The 22503-nt window shown below is 34.1% G+C and overlaps 1 protein-coding gene across 1 annotated transcript in view; it reads left to right on the forward strand.

Annotated features, from left to right (window-relative positions):
* Window positions 1–22503, forward strand: part of IL1RAPL2 (interleukin 1 receptor accessory protein like 2) — a gene marked incomplete at both ends in the record, with an annotated part of 1059270 nt that overhangs the window by 990964 nt on the left and 45803 nt on the right. The window contains one exon of the mRNA XM_081278297.1: window positions 19983–20112. Coding sequence (XP_081134423.1) covers window positions 19983–20112 — 130 coding nt within the window. The remainder of the gene's footprint in view (window positions 1–19982; window positions 20113–22503) is intronic.

Raw genomic sequence — 22503 nt, forward strand, 5'->3', positions numbered from 1 at the left:
CAAATTCTATAAGAATATATTTCCTGCTCAGCTGTTTTCTATGAGTTTTGCCCTATCTTAGGTTGGCCAGCTGAGCTATGTACATAGCACACGTACCACGTTAGGTCATATTTGAGATTCTTATTGAGGTACATACATACCATACTTCTGTTCACACATACACAATGTAAAGGGGATGTGGTAGAGACTGATATAATTAATTCAGGGCAAAAGCTAATATTATCTTAAAAACAGAAAAATAAACATATGATATGTAGATAAGAAACTAGCTAGCTAGATGATAGATGTAGATAGTAATAGATATAGATATATAGATGGATATAGATGTGTAGAAAATATGTAGGTAAATATAGATATATAAAAAGTAAATACAACTACATAAACTTACATATGTGTATGAGATGGGTGTATATGTGTATCTGTTTGCATATCTAGACCAAATATAATACAGATAATTGGTAACTGTTCAGGAATGATTTGGAGATGCTTTACTTTCCTTTCTTTTACCTGTTAAGTTACTGTACTTATTTAGTAAGCTTATTTAGTAAGCTTATTTAGTAAGCAAGCAGAGAATGTAACAAATGACTAGGTCACTTTAGCTCCTTTAGCTATCTTTAAGGAAAAGACTATGAAGAGACATGTAAACTAGTACTCAAAATGTAGTTGCATATTATTTATGGATTTCAATAAATTTTGCTTTCCCTACACTCTTTGTAGATAATCATGTGTACTTTCTCTTGGGTAATTCTGCAACTTAAGAGCAAAATCTTGAATGGTGCAAACATTCCTTGTAACACATGTAGTAAAAGTGTGAATAAACAGAAAAAAAATGAAAAATAAAGTAGAAAAAAGGAAACCAAAATATTCCAAGCAAAGACTCATGAAGAGAAAGAAGCTGATAAGTACAGCAGGCTATTCTAGTTTGGACCTCACTTCTGGCTACAAGTACATTCAAGGAACAATATAAACACAGGATGGAAATTATTCACAGAACTTGGGAGAGTTAGACTAATCATTTGCAGATAAGAAAGGAAAGGGTCAGGGTGAATATTAAGAATAAGGAAATAAGAAGTGCAATTGAAAATAGAGTACTAAAGGGAGGCTTAGGCGATATGGTTTGCTTCAGATCCTAAAAATGTGACAATAGTAAAAATAAAACTATCGCTCAGTGCACCATCTCTTCCAAGACAAAAAGCATAAATGAACCAGAATTTAATTAAAACAAGCATACCTTCATTTTCTGCATGCAATAAAATCCATGGTTAAACTTGGAGTAGTCTAGCCAGCAAATCAAGGCTTCTATGTGCCTAGCACTATGCTAGCTAGTAAAGATGGAAGACCTAGCATTTCATCCTCAGGGAGCTCAATGTCTGCTTTTCTTTAAAAAAATCACATGCAGAAAACAGAGGTCTTAATTATGTGGTGCTGGTATTCAAACAAGAAATGGAGATATAATGTGAGTACTGGGGCTTTTGCAACACCACCTGCACTCCTAGTTACAGAGGTTATTCAGCATTGTCAACTTAAATATTTCTTCCAAAAGATGTGTCCTTGATTCCTCTATGTAAAGCTTTTTTTGTCCAAGCCCACATCTAGATGGCAGATTGAATACCTTTTCATCAGTTGGCCATGAATATATGGCAGAGGGCCAGTCCATGCCCATAAAGTGTAATTCATGTTGGCCAGTTTCCAGCCCAAATGCATCAGGAAAGAAGACTTCCTTCATTTGCTGAGTTGAGTGGTTAAGTAAACTCACCTTTGAGTGTCTGTTTAACTTGAGAGCTGTGGGGAATGAGGTTTTCTTTCTTTTCTTTTTTTTCTTTTCTTTTCATCAGGCTTCTGACTATGGAGAGTAACTAAAGGACAGTGAGGTGAATGGCTCAAGTGGAGGAATTTTGAGATTCCTCTTTGCTCCAACCAAATTCAGAAGAAGGTGTGACAGAAACAATCAGCTTTGAGACTTTTTTCCCCAAACTAGGTCACTCATAACCTGCTATTTGTACAACATTCACACTGTGGGAAAAACAAAATGGTATAAGGCATCATCCTGGCCCCAGTTTGTGAAAAGTTCTGAAGATTGAACCTAAATAGGTAGAAAGAAAACTACCAATCTAAAAAATGCCATGAAACTAACTCTGATTAAGAGTTCCTAGTGACACTGAAATCATGGAAGACAGAGTTGACAATGTATTATTTGATATTATATCCACTCAATACCTAATAATGATGGCCATCATAGATACTGGTTATATGTTTGTTGAAATGAAGTGACATATTTATGGAATAAAACAGCTTATGGAAATTCAAAATAGAGGAAGAACACTGTTTGCAAGCCTGCTTATAAGATACTTATAAAATAGTTAACAGTGTAATTGAGAAGTTACAGTATATAATTGGATTTTACAAGAATTATTTGTTTTGCATTTTCTGTTCATTTTAGTTTTCATACCAAACAACTCACAGTTTTATAGATACTTTATGAACTAAAGAGCAGAGTGCAACTCATAGAAGATAGGACAAGATCCAGAAGATAGGATAAGTGAGGATGACTGAGGAGACAGAAATGTTCCCTGTGGATTTGGGAGATTATTTTGCATGAGAAAGAGGAAAGATTATTGAGCAGCTGTTTTGAGGACTTTGAGTCAATAGATTAGTACGAAGAATTTTAGAAACTCAGCTGTGTTAAGCAATCCTTATTGCTTAACAATCATCCTGCTTTTTGAGAAACTGCAAAAGATATGCATCAATTTTCAAAGAAAAATGCACAGTACATGGAAGAGTATGGAAATTACCCTTTATAAACTTCACCCCCTGTTACCAAATAATTGGGCATTATTTTAAAATATTGCTAATTATTTCATCATGGAAGGTACAAAGAGTTAGTAATAAATCATTATACTATGTGAGGAAGGTATATGAGCTAGTAAGGATAAGTGGCTAGAGGCAATGGACATCAACAAGGGAGGCAAGAACAAAGATGGGTGAAAATTCACTGCCAGCAGGGGAGTTGGCTCAGTGTGGCAGGAAGATCAATGTGAGGATTTAGAACTGGGGATTTCATGGCCCAAGCAATGGGAATGAAGCACTATAGGATACAAGAAAATCTCAAAGTACACTACTAATTTTATGAATTTGGTTTCAGCCTATTCCTGGTATAAGACTCAGAACTTGGCTACTGACTTGTGAACAATGATGGGTCTTTATTTCTTTCATTCACCATACTTTCAGCAGAGGCACAAAAGGGAATTAACTTTTTGAGCATTTTGATATTGCTAAATGTAATAATCAACCTCAAAATTCTCTTTATTCATTTTCATATCCTTTTATATTAAAAGAATAGAAAATTGTTTGAACTTATTAAGTGAGTAGAATGTGCCTACTCTACTCTCCCTTTCTGGATCCATTGGACTAATTCCCTTCTCTCCTCTAGAATTTATGGACGTGGGGAAAGAATGATTCTGTATACAAGGTTATTCAAGACAAAACTCTAAAATTAAAAAAAAGGTGGTGACAGTATCTGTTTGTTATTATCTGAACATAGCATTCTGGCTGATTTGTACAGGCACATAATATTGAAGATCTTTTTTTCCCATTTCTTTGTTGGCTCATGCCTTGAGAGAACTTTTGAAAAGGCAACCCAGATCATGATTGTTCCCCTTTCCTTTCCTCCCTTCTCCTTTAAAAGGGCAAATCAGCCAGTGTGGTGGTGCACACCTGTAATCCCAGTGGCTCAGGAGGTTGAGATATGAGGAACGAAAGTTCAAACTAGCCTCAGCAACTCAGCAAGGCCTTAAGCAATTTATCAAGACCCTATATAAAAATAAAATATAAAATTTTATAAAGGGCTGGGGACATTGCTCAGTGGTTAAGCGCTTGTAGGTTCAATCCCTGGTTTAAAAAAAAGTAAATGGACAAAAGGAAAAGCTTGAACTTTGAACTACAGGGTGTTCATTTATTGTTTGAGACCTGGTTTATTCCAAATAGAGAGATGATTTACAAAGATAAATATAATGCTGCCAGAGAATACCATTTAAAATAAGAACAATTAAGGAAATTGAGCTAAGCTTTTAACAATCAAGCAAATGCTATTGAGCACAGCTATGTGTCTTGCCCCATGCTAGGAAATGAAAATGAAATGAAATATTGTTTCTATTCTTAAAGACAGTAACATTTATATGGGAAGAGGAGGCAAACATCTGTGAAAAGCAATATGGAAGAGTGGTTAAGATCTTTGACTCTGAGTCTGGTTTTAAATCACTGCTGCTTACAACATTTGTGGCTTTGAACAAGTTTCTCAACATATCTTGCTTCTGTTTGCTCATTTGTAAACTGAGAATAACAACACCTTTATCACTATATTTCTGTGAGGATTAACTTGTACAGAACATATTAAGCACTTCACTTATTTTTGTTGTAATAATCATATGAAGCAGAGCTCAACAAAACTTTTAACTCTTTATGACCAAATGCAAATAGGATAGAGAGAAAAGAGAAAAGTCTACAGTACTACAGTAGTCAGGGCTGATTTTGTGGTATAGGTGACAGGTGAGGTAAATCAGTGGGTAAGACTTTGGGCAAAGGTGAAAGAAAGATAAGGCATGCCAATCAGGTAGGCTGCAACTATAGTACAATGAATTGGAAGACCAGAATTTATTTGTGGTGAAGGAAATAATAATCCAAAAGGACCCTTCAGAAAATCAACAGAGAGATATGAATCTGATCAGTAATCTGTGGATCGCTTTGGGGTTCATTTTCTCAAGTAGGTATTAAACCTTGATATTTCCATTTTCTGAAGGATTAAAGGATCCTTGTGAGATTATTTAGTGTGCAGACAGCCAATAAGGCTTATTAAACTGAATGGCACCTATGTTAAAACCATAGCCACATTTTATTTTCGTTTTTTTTTTTTTTTTTGAGATTTTTTTTCAAAGCTTTCCACGGCCACATTTTAAACCATACTATTATGTTCAGAAAACACATTGGTATTTTCTTCAGCCACCATATAATACCTGAATTGATCTTCAGATATACAGTAAGAATTGCCACGGTTGTACTGATAACATTTCTCTTCCAAATGTGTACAGCAGGATTTAACTAGCCAGTCATTTCTAGTACCAGAAGTTGTGATCTTATCAGTAAAGGATTCACTGGTACTTCTGATAATGCAGAAGATGCAAAAGGGAAAGTGATTTGCTTCCAATTAGGTATTTTCAAATGATAAAAGTGATCTCTTTTAGATAAATTAATGGTTATACTATCTTTTTTTATTCTGTTTTTTTCTGACTTCTAAATGGACAAACTGTATAAGCCTTAACACTTAATTCCATATAGTATGAAAACAAATAACTTTTGAAACAGATTAAAATATATTTAAATATGAATCTAATGTGGATTTATATCTTTTCTCAATATGATTACACAGGTTGGCTACCCTGCAAACCTGTATTTCTATATCAATAATAGAATTTGTAAAAAATGAAGTAATTAAACCTCAAAGAGTTTATGGAAGTGGTCTGTTTCACCTTCAATTAACATGACATAGAGAATCATGTGCATTTAATTTTGAAGAATCAATTCAATCCAAATGAATTCTTTTGCAACTATACACACATTTAATCACACACACACACACACACACACACACACACACACAGATAGTGCATTTGCTGAATTCAACTCTCCTGACATCTCATTTTGCTGAGTATGAATTGGACTAGCCAGTGCAGTGAGTTAATATCCAAGGACTTTGTCTTTTCCCCTAGGGAGCTTTTTAAAATCCCTTTGTCAAGCTGAGATATGCAGAGCACTGGGTCAAGGAAACACGGGCCATAAGCCAAGATCAGAAGAGCCAACATAAGCAGCCAGGGGCCAGTGGGATAGAAAGGAACTAGGGTTCAAGGCAAGGTAGGGTTCATAGGCAGGAAGTCCTCTCTGAAATCAGAAGTCAGAAATTAGAGCATATGGAGGAACTGAGACTCCAGTCACAGCAGGCAGGCTGACTCAGACACAAAACACTATGACTAAGGGGCCTTGGGAGTTAAAGCTAAAGCCTACATTAGGCACAGAGACTCACATCCTCTTTCACTTGAATACACAAAAACCAGTACTCATGGGGTGGGAATGAAAGTGAAGCAGTTTATGCCACCTGGAAAGTCCTATCACTCACCATACTACTACAGCTACTTAAAATATGACAATGTCAGACCTGGAAGAGTGCTTGGAGATTTTTCTCAGTTGATCCTATCACTTTTTACAATAAGAAATCAAGGCTCAATAGGGAAGTAGATTTGTCAAAAAATTACAATTTAGTGGGATGACTGGGACTGTAACTTTTATGTACTTTCCTGAGTACTCTTTCCATGACATACTTCTGCCTCACCTACATCTAGAACCCTTGAAGATAAGACTGAGAAAACTAGAAACTTTAGACACTGAGCCAACCAATCCTTATCCTAAAAAGATGAAAAAGGAAAAAGTAAGCAAAGTTTATCGGGACGATGTCTAGTCATAATGTGGTCCTCTGCATTCACTCTAGTTCATATTGAGTAACAGAAACTTCTATTCAGTTTCAAGCTAGTTAGAAAGACAGCTAGGTAAGTTCTGTTAATTCTAAACAGTTCATCCTCCAGTAGATTTTCTACCACTTGTCCCTTTGAGCCCATTGTGGACCAAAGCAAATCCATAACTTACTGTTTTCACTGTGTAAAAGGCGAACTTTCTAAACTTACTTTGAAATCTGATGCTGTTCTGTTTCTCTCTAATTATGGCAAATAGTTATAGGTAGGTGTGTTCCCAACTAAAAATTAACTGCAGGGAGGATCAAGATGGTGGAATAGAAGCAGGCTGCAGACACCAGCTTCTCTCTATATGCATTCAAAGGACACATAACTGAGGCTTGAGCATTTACCATGCTTCCCAACACCTGGTTGTGTCCAAATCTGGAAAGCCTAATAAGAAATCTCTTCATCTCAAGCAATTCAACAAGGAATAATTTTAGACTCTTTAATGTTAGCTTTTAATTTCTTTTTTTTTTAAGAGAGAGTGAGAGAGGAGAGAGAGAAAGAGAGAGAGAGAGAGAGAGAGAGAATTTTTAATATTTATTTTTTAGTTCTCGGCGGACACAACATCTTTGTTGGTATGTGGTGCTGAGGATCGAACCCAGGCCGCACGCATGCCAGGCGAGCGCGCTACCGCTTGAGCCACATCCCCAGCCCTTAGCTTTTAATTTCAATGATAGTATCTTCAATATTGATGTAGTAGGTTTGTGCACCCCCTTAAGTTTTTAACACTGCTTACATCAACTTCATATATTTTTCTTATTTCATATAATGTGTTAATGGTATTTATTCTCTTTCTTCTTTCACTTTTAATACCCTCTCGTTTTTATCTCTTTTTCTTTTTGCTTTTTAATGACTCTTCAATATCCTCCTCCTTTTTTGCTTCTTCTCTCCCTTTTATTTTGTGCTATATGTAATTTAATATCAATTTTGGTTTTAATACCTAATTTTCAGACTAAAACAGTGTATTACTCTCCCTTTCCACATTGAACTAGAGGAGCTGCAAAGAACATTTTTAAAAAGGTTTTATGGTTTATTTGTATATTGTTTGCTGTGAAGTGGGTGTAGTTATTGGTTATTATTATCTCCTCTTAGAGTGATACTAGGAATTGATCATAGTACTATGAACGTGCTGAATGGGTCCTTTGATGTTGAGATATTCTACTGAACCAGGGCACATAGAAAGAAATTCAATTAAAAATACCTTTACATAAAAATGGAAGAATATCCATCCCAACTGATGTAGAAATGTCAACATTGAAACACTAGAAACATGAGAAAACAAGGAAGTTCCAAAGGTTCATTACCCTGCAATAACTGAACTCATAGATACTGAGGTAGAGAAAGACAAAGAATTAAAAACTTTAATTATTAAAATGATCAATGAATTAAATGTAGTCCAAAGGAATGCAGTAAGAGAGAAAATGCAGGGTATGAAAGTGCATTTATATAGAGACATAGGGATTCTGAAAAAGAACCAGATAGTAATCTTGAAAATGAAAAACTCAATAAAAATGGTGGAAGATCTAACCAATAAACTATACCAAATGCAAGAAATAATATCAGGGTTCAAGGGTTCAAAGACAAAGCAGATGAATTAGACCTTTCATATAGTATAAAGAAAAGAATTAAACTATGAAAAGAATATACAAGAGTTCTGGGACAACATTTTAAAGATAAACTTAAGGCTTATAAGGCTTGAAGAAAGAGAAGATACAGACTAATTGCACAGAAAATTTACCCTGTTAAATAAGAGCAGAATTTTTCCCTAAATGTAGGAATGAAATGGTTATGCAGGTACTAGGGACATTTAGAACTTCAAATACACAGGACCAGAAAAGAATTTCTGCAGGATATATTATAGTTAAAATGCCCCAAATTCAGAATACAGAAAAGAATTTTAAAAGCTGCAAGAGAGAGGCACCAAGACACTTATAAAGGCAAAACCATCAGTATAAAAGCAAATTTCTCACCACAAGTTCTAAAATTAATCCAAGTTAACTTAGAGTACATGGAATGATGTATTTCAAGCCCTGAAAGAAAATAACTGCCAACATAGGTTACTATATCCAGCAAAGCTGCTCTTCAGAACTGAAGAAGAAATAAATCCTCCAAAGATAAGCATAAAGTAATTCATGACCACAGAGCCAGCATTGAAGAAGATACTCAATGGAATATTATATACAGAAAAGAAAATTAAAAATAACCAAGAGAGCATGGGAAGGAATACAGATCTTTTAGAGAATACATAAGGAAATGAGAATTAAGTATAATTCAAATGTTAATAATATAACAAAAGGGCAGGAAATAGCACAACCTTCTTTATAATATAACTGAATATAAATGATGTTAACTCTCTAAGAAACATAGACTGGAAGATTGGATTGAAAAACAAGACCCGACTTAATGTTGTCTCCAACAAACACCTCACAGGTGAATATATTCACACACTGAATGATAAAAAAAGAATGAAAATGACATTCCATGCAAATAGAATCCAATACATAGCAGTATAACTACTCTCATATCAGACAAAGTAAACTTCAAGCCAAAATTAGAAGAAACAAAGAAGGTCTCTACATATTGCTAAAGGGATAAATCCAACAAGAAGACATAATGATTATAAGTATTTATGCCCTGTCCATTATTGAATTTAATTTCATGAATAAAATTTGCTTGATGTAAAGGGAAAAGTAATAACTGGAACTTCAGCACATCATTCCCACTAACAGACAAGTCATGCAGATGGAAACTAAGCAAAAATATATCAGATATAAACTATACCATAGATGAAATGGACTTAACGTATATGTATAGATTATTTATCCAATAAGAACTGAATACATTTTTATTAGCTATTCATGGAGCTTTTTCCAAAATTGTTCATATATTAGGTCATAAAGCAAGTCTTAAAATGTACCAAAAATAAAAATATTCTCTTTCATGATTTCAGATCATAATGGAATAAAAAATAGAAGAGCAGGAAAAAACTACAGAAAAATAAAAATACCTAGAGATTGAACAATACACTTTTGGATGATGAGTGGGTCACTGAAGAAATTGGGGGGGATAAAAGTTCTTAGATTCAAACAAAAATAGAAACACAGCATACAAAAATCTCTGTGATACAGCAATGACAGTTCTAACAGGAAAGTTTACAGTGATGAGTGCCTATATAAAACAGGAGATATTCCAGATAAACAAACTAATAATGAATCTCAAGGTGTTAGAAAAACAAGAACAGACCAGTCCCAAAACTAATAGAAGGAAAGAAATAATAAAGATCAGAACTTAAATTAATAAAGTAGAAAATAAGAGCAATACAAATACAAAAGTCAATGAAAGAAGGAGTAGGTTTTTGAGAAAATAAGCAAGATTGGTAAACCCTTAGCCAAACTACCCAAAGAGAGAGAAGACTAAAATTAATAAAATTAGAGACAAAAGTAGGAATATTACAACAGGCACATTTGAAATCTAGAGGATTATTGGGAACTACTTTAAAAACTCATATTCCAACAAATTGGAAAATCTAGAAAAAATGGATTAATTTCTAGACACATATGATCTACCAACAGTGAAACAACAGGATATAGAAAATGTAAAAGATCAATAACAATGGAACAGACAGATTCACAGATGACTTGTACCGATCTTTAAAGAAGAACTAATACCAATGCTCCTCAAAATATTCCATGAAACAGAGGGGGAGAGAATGCGGCCAAACTCATTCTATGAAGCCTATATCAACCCCTGACACCAAAATTAAATAAAGACACATTTAGGAAAGGAAACTACAGACAAATATACTTGGCAGACATTAATTTTAAAATCCTTAATGAAAAGTTAACAAATTAAATTTGATAACATATTTAAAATATCATTCATTTGGTCAAGTTGGTTCAATTACATGGATGCAAAGATGGTACAATATAAGCATATCAATAGACAAAGTAAACCACATAATTAGAACTCATGACAAAAAATAATCAGTAACTTTTCTATACACTAATAATGAATTCACTGATAAAGAATTCAGGAAAAAAGTTTTATTCATAATAGCTTAAAAATACAATAACTAGGAATAAATAAATCAAAGACGTGAAATAATTCTACAATTTATATTACAGAGTACTAAAAAAACAAGTTGAAGAAGACAGTAGAAGATGGAAAGACCTCCCATGCTCTTGGATAGGAAGAATTAAAATTGTTAAATGTATATTGTTAAAATTTTGGTAATTTTAACCAAAATTATATTACCAAAATCAATCTGCAGATTCCATGTAATCACCACCAAAATGTCAATGATATTCCTGACAAAATTAGAATAAGCAATCCTAAAATTCATATGGAAAAACAGAAGACCCAGAGTAGCCAAAGCAATTCTAAGCAAAGAGCAATGCCAGAGACATTGCAATACCTGATTTGAAATTATACTGCAGAGCAATAGAAACAAAACGGCATGGTACTGGCCTATAAAGAGACACTTAGACCAACAGTACTGAATAGAAGACACAGAGGCATATGTCAATAGCAACAATCATCTGATATTTTTTACAAAAATATCAGAAATATACATAAAGGAAAACCTCTTTAACAAATGGTGCTGAGAAAACTGGATATTCATATGTAGAAGAAAGAAACTAGATCCATATCTCTCAACCTATACAAAAATCAACTCAAAATGGATCAAGGACCTACACACAAAACCAGAAAGTTTGCAAATGTTAGAAGAAAATATGGGGGAACACTTCAATATGTAGGCACAGGTAACAACTTTCTGAATAGGACACATATAGCTCAGGAAATAATAAGAAATACTAAATGGGATAACATCAAATTTAAAAGATTTTGCACAGAAGAGGAAACAATGGCATGAAGAGACATGCTCCAAAGTGGAAGAAAAACCTTTGTCAGATATGCTTCTAACACAAGATTTCTATCTAAAGTATATAAAGAAATTTCAATGCCAAAAGAACAGGTAACCCATTTTATAAATGGTGAGAAGAACTGAATAGACACTTCTCAAAGAATACAGTTATCCAACAAATATGAAAAAAAAATCTTCACCATCTTTACCCATCAAGGAAACGTGAATCAAATCCACACTGAGAATTAATTTTACTCCAATTAGAATGGCAATTATCAAAAATAAAGGTAACAATACATGCTGGCAAGGACTTGGGGGAAAAAGAAAATCTTATACACTGGTGGTGGGAATGTCAATTAGTAGAGAGATTAGCATAGATATCAGTATGGAGGTTCCTCAAAAAGCTAAAAATAGAATTACCATATGATGCAGCACCATCCCAAAGAACTTATGTCAGTAAAGTTTAGAGATTCAGGCATATCCATGTTTATCCCACCATAATTTGCAACAGCCAAGTTACAGAATCAGACTTTGTGTCTGCCAACAGATGAATGGATAAAGAATTGTGGTGTATATACACAATGAAATTTTATTCAGCTAAAAAGAAGAAAAAATTATGTCATCTTCAGGAAAATGAATGAAAATGGAGAGCAGCAAGTGAAGTGAAGTAAACCAGACACAGAAAGAAAATTAATGTATGTTTTATCTCATATGTGGAAGCTAGTGGGTAAAGAATGGTCAAAAGAATAGGACATCCCAAAAAAATAGAAGGTAGAACAACCAAAGAAGGTGACCAGGGGAGGGTGAAGGAGAGAGTAAGAGGAAATATTGGGGAGTGAAATCCATCAAATTTTGTTATATATATTTATCAGTATGACACAATGAAATTCACCATTCTGTATAATTAATATGAACCAATAAAAATTTAAAGATAACTTTTAAAAAGATTCCCTGGCTTCACACACAATTTGAAATAAGAAAGGAGAAAAAGTTTAAGGCACTCATGTACCCTTAATCCCTCTCTGTTTTTCCCTCCTTCTCTCACCTTTTCTCTGTGCCTCCCCTTTCCCCCTCTCTTTCTCTTCCCCAAATGGTCATTTAGTCCAAGGGTAATAAAATATTTTCTTCCAGTCTTCTTCTTTCCCAGATTAATTAACTTTGGTGTTGCTTTCTTCTCTCACAAAGTCTTACTGTTTTCTGGGTTAAAAACTCTACTTGTCTGTACTTTCTACCATCTGGAACAACTAACTCATGTCTCTTTGCTTCATCAAATTTCTGTCTCCTTTTCCACCTTACTGGAAGAAATACATTCTTTCTTCCTGCCTTTAGTTTCATAACAGCTTGTTCTCAAGTATAATTCAGAATTTACCTCAGTGTCTGTATCATTTAATTTAGAAAATGATGAGAAGAGGATTCTTCTTTAAAAGAAAGGATGAAATGACTGCACAAGATCACTCTGGAATGTGGAAGCTGCTTAGTTTTCTGAGTGCATGAAGATGGGACAGCAATTTGGCTCTAGTAGATTGAACAATACTATATATTAGAAAATATGAAAGTATGAATTTTTTAACATTTTTTGTGGTTGTAAATGGACAGAATGCCTTTATTTTATTTGTTTTATTTTTATATGGTGCTGAGGATTGAACCCATTGCCTCATGCAGGCCAGGCAAGCTCTCTGCCACTGAGTCACCACCCCCACTCAGAAAATATGAATTCTTGTTCAGCATTGAAGCTGGCTCAAATTTTGACCTCAGTAAAATCGTTTAATTTCTGTCTAAGCTTGTTTCTAAACTTCAGTAATCCATTCACTCAATTTGAGACTTATTCTCAGGGAAAGCAAGGACCCTGGTGTTTTTACCAGTGTAGTTTTGGCTGCAAGTAGATCCTTAACATATTAGAGGACTGATAGGAAAGTTTAGTGTGAGGAATGAAGAACCAGTGTGAATGAAAGGAATAAGACACTAGTGTGAAGAGAGATATTTGTGTGTGTGTGTGTGTGTGTGTGTGTGTGTGTGTGTGTGTATTTCAGAATGAGAGGATTTATATTTCTCTACCAATGTAGCCCTAGTTCTCAGCTGTCATTCCTTTTTTTTTTTTTTTTTCCTGTTCTGGGAATCAACCCCAGGACTTTGTGTATCCTAGAAAAGAACTCAACCACTAGGCTATATCCTAAGTCAGCTTTCCCAGCTAAGCCCACTAGACAGATGACATGAATTCTAATACACACTCTTATTTTTAATTACAATGAAATTTTTATTGATTCTTTGTAGTTGCATATAACATCAGGATACATTTTGATATAATTATAAAATCATGGAATATAATTTGTTCTAATTCAGTCCCCAGCTCTACCCTCCACCCACTCCCATACTCAAATTATTACTCCATCCTTTGTCTCCCAGTAAAGAAAGCATACTAGATTGCATATGTTTAAGAATGACATTAATATAATAATGATTTCACCTCTTCTGTCAATGTTTGAGGAACTAATTCACAAACTTCAATGAGTTATTAGCAACAAACCTCTTTAAATATGTCTCACAACTGAAAGTCATATGCTCCTTTGTTTTTGTGTGTCCTCACACTGACCTACTCGACTGGAGCATGTAACTTAGGGTACTCTTACATGCACAAATTAAAGATGTTTTACCTAATCATGGTGTCTTTTATTAAGAAGGAAGTAAACCTCTTGAAAGGTGAAGCTACAAACTTGAGTACCTAAAACACAACAGGAAGGCCAGTAGCTTTTACATTGGCATTGGAACTACACCCTTCTTTTCCTCTCATCTTGTAAAGACCAAATCTGTGTTTGCGCCCAGAGAAGAAAGGAGAATCTCTGTTTATGTTAGCTTCAACAGGAACAGAAACTGTTTAACTCCTTGGTGAGATGGAGAAATAAAATGACCTTATTGTATAGGCTGAAGATACACAATTTATAGATTTCTGTAGTAGAACTTCAGTCACCTAGCCTATGTGGCATAACAAATTGATATGGTAAATGTTCATCTTTTGTTATAACCACACAGAAGTGCTGGTCAAATCAGAACAAAAAGTTTACATGCTTAGCCTAACTTGAAATCAGATAAGCAAAATTTTTAGGCTTTGGGAATGAAAAGAGGACTCAAAGCCAGAGAAAGGAGTATAAACTGAAGCTGAAGAGCTCCTGAGAATGTCAAAACCAGATATGGACCTTAGAGGTGTAACAGTTTGAGCTCAAGATATGTGTAAAGTATGGAGCTAGAACTAAGACCCCAGCAAAAATCTAGAAGTTGGAATGTTCTATACTATGTAAAACCTGATAAACTACTGACTAGACATTGCTCATTGGTCCAGGAAAGCATCCAGGGCATTCACATTCAGACCAGAGCCATTGTCATGAATGGGAAGAGACATTTAAGAGAAACTGGGCTCTAAAGTTGTACCAACTGTGGGTGTGAACTTAAATTCACACATTCCACAGGCAGCAGAAATCCTAAGCTGAGAAATTAACAGAAAAACTAGTTACAAACCAGTGAAACTTGTAGAACCCTTGGCAGAGGCAAACTTGGAACTATTCTTGAGGGAATTCATTACTCTCCTCAGCACCCAGAACTCCAACAGAAGACAATCCCAATTATATGTGAAAAAAAATAGTAATGAAATTATATACCTCACAAAAAAGTTAACCATCATGGGAGTGCTTGCCTGACACAATGGAAGAAAAGTGCATCCTGAGAAGTAGAGATAACAGGACAATTTTAAAGAGATGTTAGAAGAGATGGAAAATTGAAAAGAGAAAAACCAAGAAGGGATAAAAACTGTGGCAAGAAAAAGGGGGCTGGGGACGTGGCTCAAGCGGCGGGTTCGATCCTCAGCACCACATAAAAACAAAGATGTTGTGTCCGACGAAAATTAAAAAATAAATATTAAAATTCTCTCTCTCTCTCTCTCCCGCCCTCTCTCTCTCTCTCTCTTTAAAAAATAAAAGAAAAGGGTATTGTTGGTTATCTGTGGGCTTTACAAAATGTGTAGTCCATGAGGGGCAGAGATAAATTGAAAACAAAATTGTTGCCTTTCAGAAATTTTTTAGGAAGTCATAGCAGAGGGAAAGATTAAGATGTGTTCAAAATAAAATAGATTTTTATCTTTTCACACTTACCTGCAATTCTCTCAGATAATTCAGTCTCAGCTTTTAAAAAAATATATTAAGAGCAATTCTGTAAATTTGAAAAGCAAATTAAAATCTGTTGTCCAATCCATCAAAATAAATCATTCATATAACTGAAGAATGAGTGAAGTCGTGAAAGGCATCTATTGTACTTTGACCTTTCTCATTAATGTCAATGTTAATATTGACAAATACTCATATTGGAACTACACTGCTTTTTCATCTGCAAACATAGGTTCTACAAAAATAAATGAAAGCATTCTGTAAGAATCGAGTTACACGAAAAATATTATAGTTTTACTGTTATTTATAAACTGTATTATGTGTATCCTCTATATCAATATAATTTATAATTAACTTATATATGTTATGTGTATATTTATTTCCAGAAAACCACCCTTTAAACATTTTCCAGCACACTATATATATGCTCATTATTTAGAAATGGCAGAAATTATATGATGTAGATCTTGTTCCTCTCCAACTCCTACTCCCTTTTTAACCCCACCTACATTTACACTTATATCCACACGAAGAGGCATACAAACTCTGCTACTATCCACTATCAGAACATTCACAACACAATTTTCTTACCTCATGATCTGTTTTGTAAAAGTATAGACTAATAACACCAAGAAAAATTTAATAAGACTTTAATGCTTAAATTCTCTCCAGAATCTCTCCTCTTGACCACATCAATACTAGAGTTTATCTGTTTATAAGATAAATGAAAAGCAAAGTCATGGCAGCTAAAAAACTTAAGCCTGCTGAAATTATGGATATTCTAGGCAAACTTCTCATGATATAGATACTCAGAGAGCTCTCTGAGAAAGGAAATTGGGGAAATGTTGAGGCAGTGGAGAGCCAATTCACTCCATGTAGGCCACTTTTCATCACATCTAACTTTCCTCATTACTGAGGTAACAACTCACAAAATTCTTTTTACTCTGATAATCTTCAAACTACTTATATACAAATGTAAGTTGCTCTTCTCTAATAATAGGGCATACAGTAACAGAATGAATTTGAAAATCTCTTCAGGCAAAACAATACAGTAGCTAACAGATGGCAATGGTAGATAGGAGTTGGCACATAGGCCAGATTTTAAAATGCTTGGAGAGATTCTGTTTCAGGTTATTTGCCCAATCAATACAGAGATCCTTCTCATACCTTTTGGAAGAGGAGATGCCCACCCTTTGGCAAACATTGAATATCACTACCTGACACAAGAGCTTATTAATTTGGTATTCTTCTCAGAGTGTTGCCTATGATGGTTGGATGGTTTTCCTGGTTTTGGCCATTGACAAAAGGCTTCAGGATATTTATTCAGCATTTGTAGAAACTAGACTGCTGAAATATCTGTCTATTGTGTTTATTTAAGAAGAACACGGATGATGGGAGAATAAAAACATTCCTCTCAGGAGAAATTTCTACAATAGTCAGTATCTTGTGTGTAGTGCCAAAGAAAAAAGAAACACTGTCATTATTGATGGACCACCTCAAGGACAACCCTTTTTGAACATTGCTTTATAATTGTCTTTCTCTATTAAAATTAAACCAGACCCAACCACTGACACATTAAGAATCACTAAAAGATTTTATTTGATATGTACTTTCAACATAGCCCAGAGGAATGACAACCAAAATGTGTGTGTGTGTGTGTGTGTGTGTGTGTGTACACACACACACACACACACACACACACACACACACACTGGTAGTTTCAGCAACTGGGATCCCTTACAATAATGTTTATCAAAATATCTGGATTGAGCTGGACATGGTTGTACACACCTGTAATCCCAGTGGCTGGGGAGGATGAGGCAAGGGGATCACAAGTTCAAAGCCAGCTTCAGTAATTTAGCAAAAACCTCAGCAACTTAATGAGACCTTGTCTCAAAATAAAACATAAAAATGGCTGGGGATGTGACTCAGTGGTTGAGTGACCCTGGATTCAATCTGTGGTACCAAAAAATATCTCTGGATTATCTGCCATCTGGTTTGATATTTCTTAATGCCTTCAATTTCAAAAGAATAAAAGGTAGCAAGGCAGAGGGGGAAAATCCTGTCTTCAGATTTAGAGAACTAGGTGCCTGATAGGGTGAATCATACAAACTCTAGGATCCAAAGAAACTTTACAGAATGTTGTTAAGAGAAGGATATTGCTCCATAGACATCCGTGAAAGAAACACATAAGATTGACAGGGTAAAATTATTGTGTATTTATCTCAGTATCCACATTGGATTATGATTCATATTTGACTTCTACTTAAATAACTAAGCCTCAGAAGAAAAGCAACCTATTCAACGTTTCACTGAGACTTTTGAGTTCAGCAAGCACTTTTGCATACATTGTCCTGTTTGAACCTCTCAAGTTTTATTACCATCCCCATTACATATATGAGAAATCAGTTTACATAAAGTTAGGTAATCTGCCTAGAGCCAGTTTCTTTGTTCACATTAGATCAAAAACTAAGATTTAAGTTTCCTGACTCTTAGTCTAGTGCACTTTCCAGTATATAAGATAATCTTGTTTTTACACAACCTTATATGAAAGCATATTTCACATAACCTTGTTTCAAATTCGTGTCAAACATATAGGGCAGACTCTTGACAGGGAAAGATCTGACAACTATGATAAGATCAAAAGGTCCAGGACACATCATTTTGCTGAGTGATAAATTTTCAGTATAATAAAACTATCATTTGGCAACAAATCTCTTACTGTGAGTAAGCTCAGTCTATCACACAGTAACCATATGACTATGAAGTTTTGTTAATTTCCAATTTATCTTAATGTAGACCTTAACTCGCATAAAACTATTTCCTTGTGAAAATGGTTCTCTAAAAAAGTCATCTGCTAGTTTGATGATTAAAGAGATTTGGTTTCGGAAAGCACTCACTTTTAGAACATGGAAGCTTCGAATTTATTTAAATGTACAATGGAGAATTTGTCCATAGTTTAGAATAATGGTGCTGAAAAATTACTATTAGCTCCATGAGGAAAAAATATTTTACATTGCTTCATCTAGTATTTTAACTAAGGAAAAGAGTACATTTTATGGAGTGATATACTGTAATATGATTTATGGATTTGGGAATTCCTTAGTCAAAAATATCAAGATTGTGCTCTTCTACTACTTTTCCCATACTGTCTTAATATTGTATTACAATTGCTTATTTGATGAGAAACTTAAAATTAAAATGAAGTATTTTTCTATAATCATGATTCATAATAAAAAGTACTGAAATACTACCTGTAATTATTTCAACAAAGTGGGTGATGAAAAAAATAATTATGATAAAGTATATGCATATGTACTTTTATAGATACATTTGTAATTCCAAAAATTTCCTTTGGTTTGTGTATTACTCAGAGTTCTCCAGAGAGGAAGAAATTATAAGATCATCATTAGAGAGATAGATAAGTAGATAGAATAGATAGATAGATAAATGATAAAGGATTTTTTAGATAAATTACATCATGTGACTATGGAAGCTAAAGAGTCCTATAATAGGCTATTGCAGGCTTGAGAGCCAGGAAGTACCATGCTTCAGCCTCATAATAAGGGGAGGATACAACTTCAGTTTCCAAAGCTGAAGGCCCAGGAACTATAGGAAGCTGATGGTGCTAGTACTTAAGTCCAAATCCAGAGAACTTGGACTTCTGATGCTGAAAGACAGGAGAAGACAGTTGCTCCAATTCCAATAGAGAGAGAAAGAGAGGGAATTTTCCTTTCCTCTGACTTTTAATTCTACCCAGGACCCCAACAGAGTAGATGGTGCCCACTCAGTTCACCACCTTCAATGCTAATCTTTTCTGGATATGTCTCACATACATATCCAGAAATGATGTTTTACCAGCAATCTATGTATTCCTTAGTCCATTCAAGTTGATATCAAAACTTAACAATCACTGTTTTTTATATTGGTGTTTCTTTAAAAAGATAATGATCAGAGTAAAAAAAAATTCTCAGTGCAATCTTAATAATAGTGGGGATAGTCTCTTCTGATATGTCTTCTTATTAGTTAAGGATTAACTCATACTTTTGATTAATGTTACCTTCAAAGGCAAGTCCAACTAAGCAGTACTTAATTCTCTCAAAAAAAAATAAGGGATTATTTCCATTTGATTCTTTCATGTTAGTTCCTGGGAAGGAAATCATAAAAATAAAGTTAAAAATGAGTACTATTCTTTATTTTTGTTTATATAATAGCTTGAACATTTAAATTTCCCAGAAGTCCTCATAATATTTTAATATTTTTTTTTGCCTGTACAATGGTAAGATGATTAGAAGAACAGTTGGAAAATATGTCATCTCTGAGTTTTCCTTCAGATATTAAAGGGCTCATCCTTGGCCTCTAATGATAACCAGTAGTCAATTTTCTCATTTTATTCCTCATTCTCAGGTAAGCCTCTGAATATCCCTTGCAAAGCATTCTTTGGATTCAGTGGAGAATCTGGGCCAATGATCTACTGGATGAAAGGGGAGAAGTTTATTGAAGAACTGGCAGGCCATATTAGAGAAGGAGAAATAAGGTACAGAACCTTAATTGTTTGTTTTTCTTTGCTGTCTTTGCAGTTAAAAAATAAAATATCCTAAAAAGGATTCTGCCTAGGATTTTAGTTGCAAATTCAAATCACTCCATTCTCTAAAGCGGATCTGGTAGACAAACCAAGGGTAACTACCTAAAGAAATGAATTTGTAAGCTGCTAACAAACGTGTTTTTTTTTTTAGGTTCGAAGAATATGCCATAAGAATATAATGACCCTCTCAAAGTACCTAAGCAAATTCCTTTGAGTTTCCAAAGCTAAGACTACTGTTACTCCATCCAGTCATAGCAAAGGTCCAAACTGTGCAGGTGACTTCTCAGTCCACTGGGCAAAAGTTCATTTACTCCCTTGGGAACAATCTTCATATGTCACAAGTGTAAAGCTGTGATGGCAGTAGCACACTGATAATCTGCCAAAATCAGTGTTGACTCTTTTTGAATAGAGTTTATTTTTCCCAGCATCCACTGCTCATCCTGAAAGTTACTGATCCTTCAGGTTAGCACCTCTCTAGACCTTGCTCACTCTCCTGTTACCCAGTTACCTTCCTTGTGTAAAGGTATGGATTCAATGCAATTTTTTTTCATTCTAATTAGTATCTTCTTATTTTTTTCAAAACAGAGATAGGACACTTTTCTTCACTCATTCAATCTGTGATGTTTCCTATTGATTTCACTAATAACGATTTGTAGAGTAGGTTCCCCTTTCTGATAGGGATTGGGCTACCTCCTCTCAACCCCCATCAATAATCATGTGCTAGAAATTAATCTAGTATTTCAGTACATGTTAATAAGGACTCCTGAAGATTTCTTACTGAATATATAGCAGTGTAAATGAAACAAGTATACTTTGTAATATTTACTATAATTAAATATAATTTATAATTACTCCCATGATAATCATTTACCACGCAATTTTATGGTCCATGAATTCCAAGAGCCTATACCAAATATTGACTATAGGAGATATTTCTATAAAAAAAAATACATGAAAAAATGTTCAGTGTCATTAGTCAACATGGAAATGCAAATAAATACCTTATGGTATCACTTCATATTTACTAGTATGGCTTTAATTAAAAAAATCACTTTATAGCAAACATTGGTGAGGATGCAAAGAAATTGGAAATCAGTTAAAATGCAAAACAGTGCAACCACTTTGGAAAACAGTCTCATAAGTCCTCAAATAGATAAGCATATAATTGCCATTTGATACAGCAATATATCTCCTAGATATGTAACCAAGAATAATCAAAACATACATCCTCACAAAAATGTATCCATGAATGTTAATAGTTGCTTGATTCATAATACACAAAAGGTGGAAACAATGTAAATGTCTACCACCTAATGAATGGATAAATAAAATGTAGTGTATTCATACCAAGAATTATTATTTGCCATGAAAAAAAATTGAGGGACTAATATTCCCTAGAATATGGATAACATTGAAAATATTTTTCTCAGTAAAATTATCCAGTGAAAAATAAACATATTAACATGATTCATGTAAAATGTTCAGAATAGGCAAATCCATGACAGAAAGTAGATCACTGGTTATTTAGGGCTGGTGAGGAGGGATAGAGTGATAGGAGGATAATAGCTAAATTGTATGGGTACATTTATATGTATGTGTCATAAAATACAACTTAATGTAAAATACATCATTATAAAGTATACAATTCATTGGAATTCAGTGCATTCAAAATATTGTGCAACCACTACCACTATATAGTTCCAGAACATTTTTAACCACCCCTGCCCCCCTCGCAAAAAAAAAAAAAAAAAAAAAAAAAAAAAAAAAAACCTACTTTGCAGTAAGGGACTGAATAACTTACATACTTCCTTCCTTCCTTCCTTCCTTCCTTCCTTCCTTCCTTTCTTTCTTTTATTCTTGAGGTGATGAAAATGTTATAAAATTGATCATGTTATGTTTGCACATATCTGTGATTATTCTCAAAATTAATTGGGTTGTATACTTTCAATAGGTAAATTGTATATTATATGAACTTTATCTTAATAAATCTGCTTTTTAAAAAATTCTAATTCTCTAGGATAGAATAGATTTTCAAAAAATTGATATATTATAAATATTTCTTTAGGATAATTCCAGTATGAACATTGTTTCCTAATTAGTATGACTTTATTAGGCAATTTCAAGTTAAAATGTATTTGAAATTAATGCTACTGAATTTCTATTAAATAATTTTAGAAGGTACATGCTTAGGATTATTATAAATATATCTACCTATAAATGACCTTAAGGGCCATGCTTCACTTTTTTCTGAGAAAGAAACTGGTCCCCCAAAGGGTACACGGTTAATTAGTAGCAGAATTTCTACTACCAAAACTCAGAGCTATGTTTTGCCATCAAGGGTAG

This window comes from Spermophilus citellus, assembly GCF_964194105.1.
Source record: "Spermophilus citellus genome assembly, chromosome: X".
NCBI classification, from domain to species: Eukaryota; Metazoa; Chordata; class Mammalia; order Rodentia; family Sciuridae; genus Spermophilus; species Spermophilus citellus.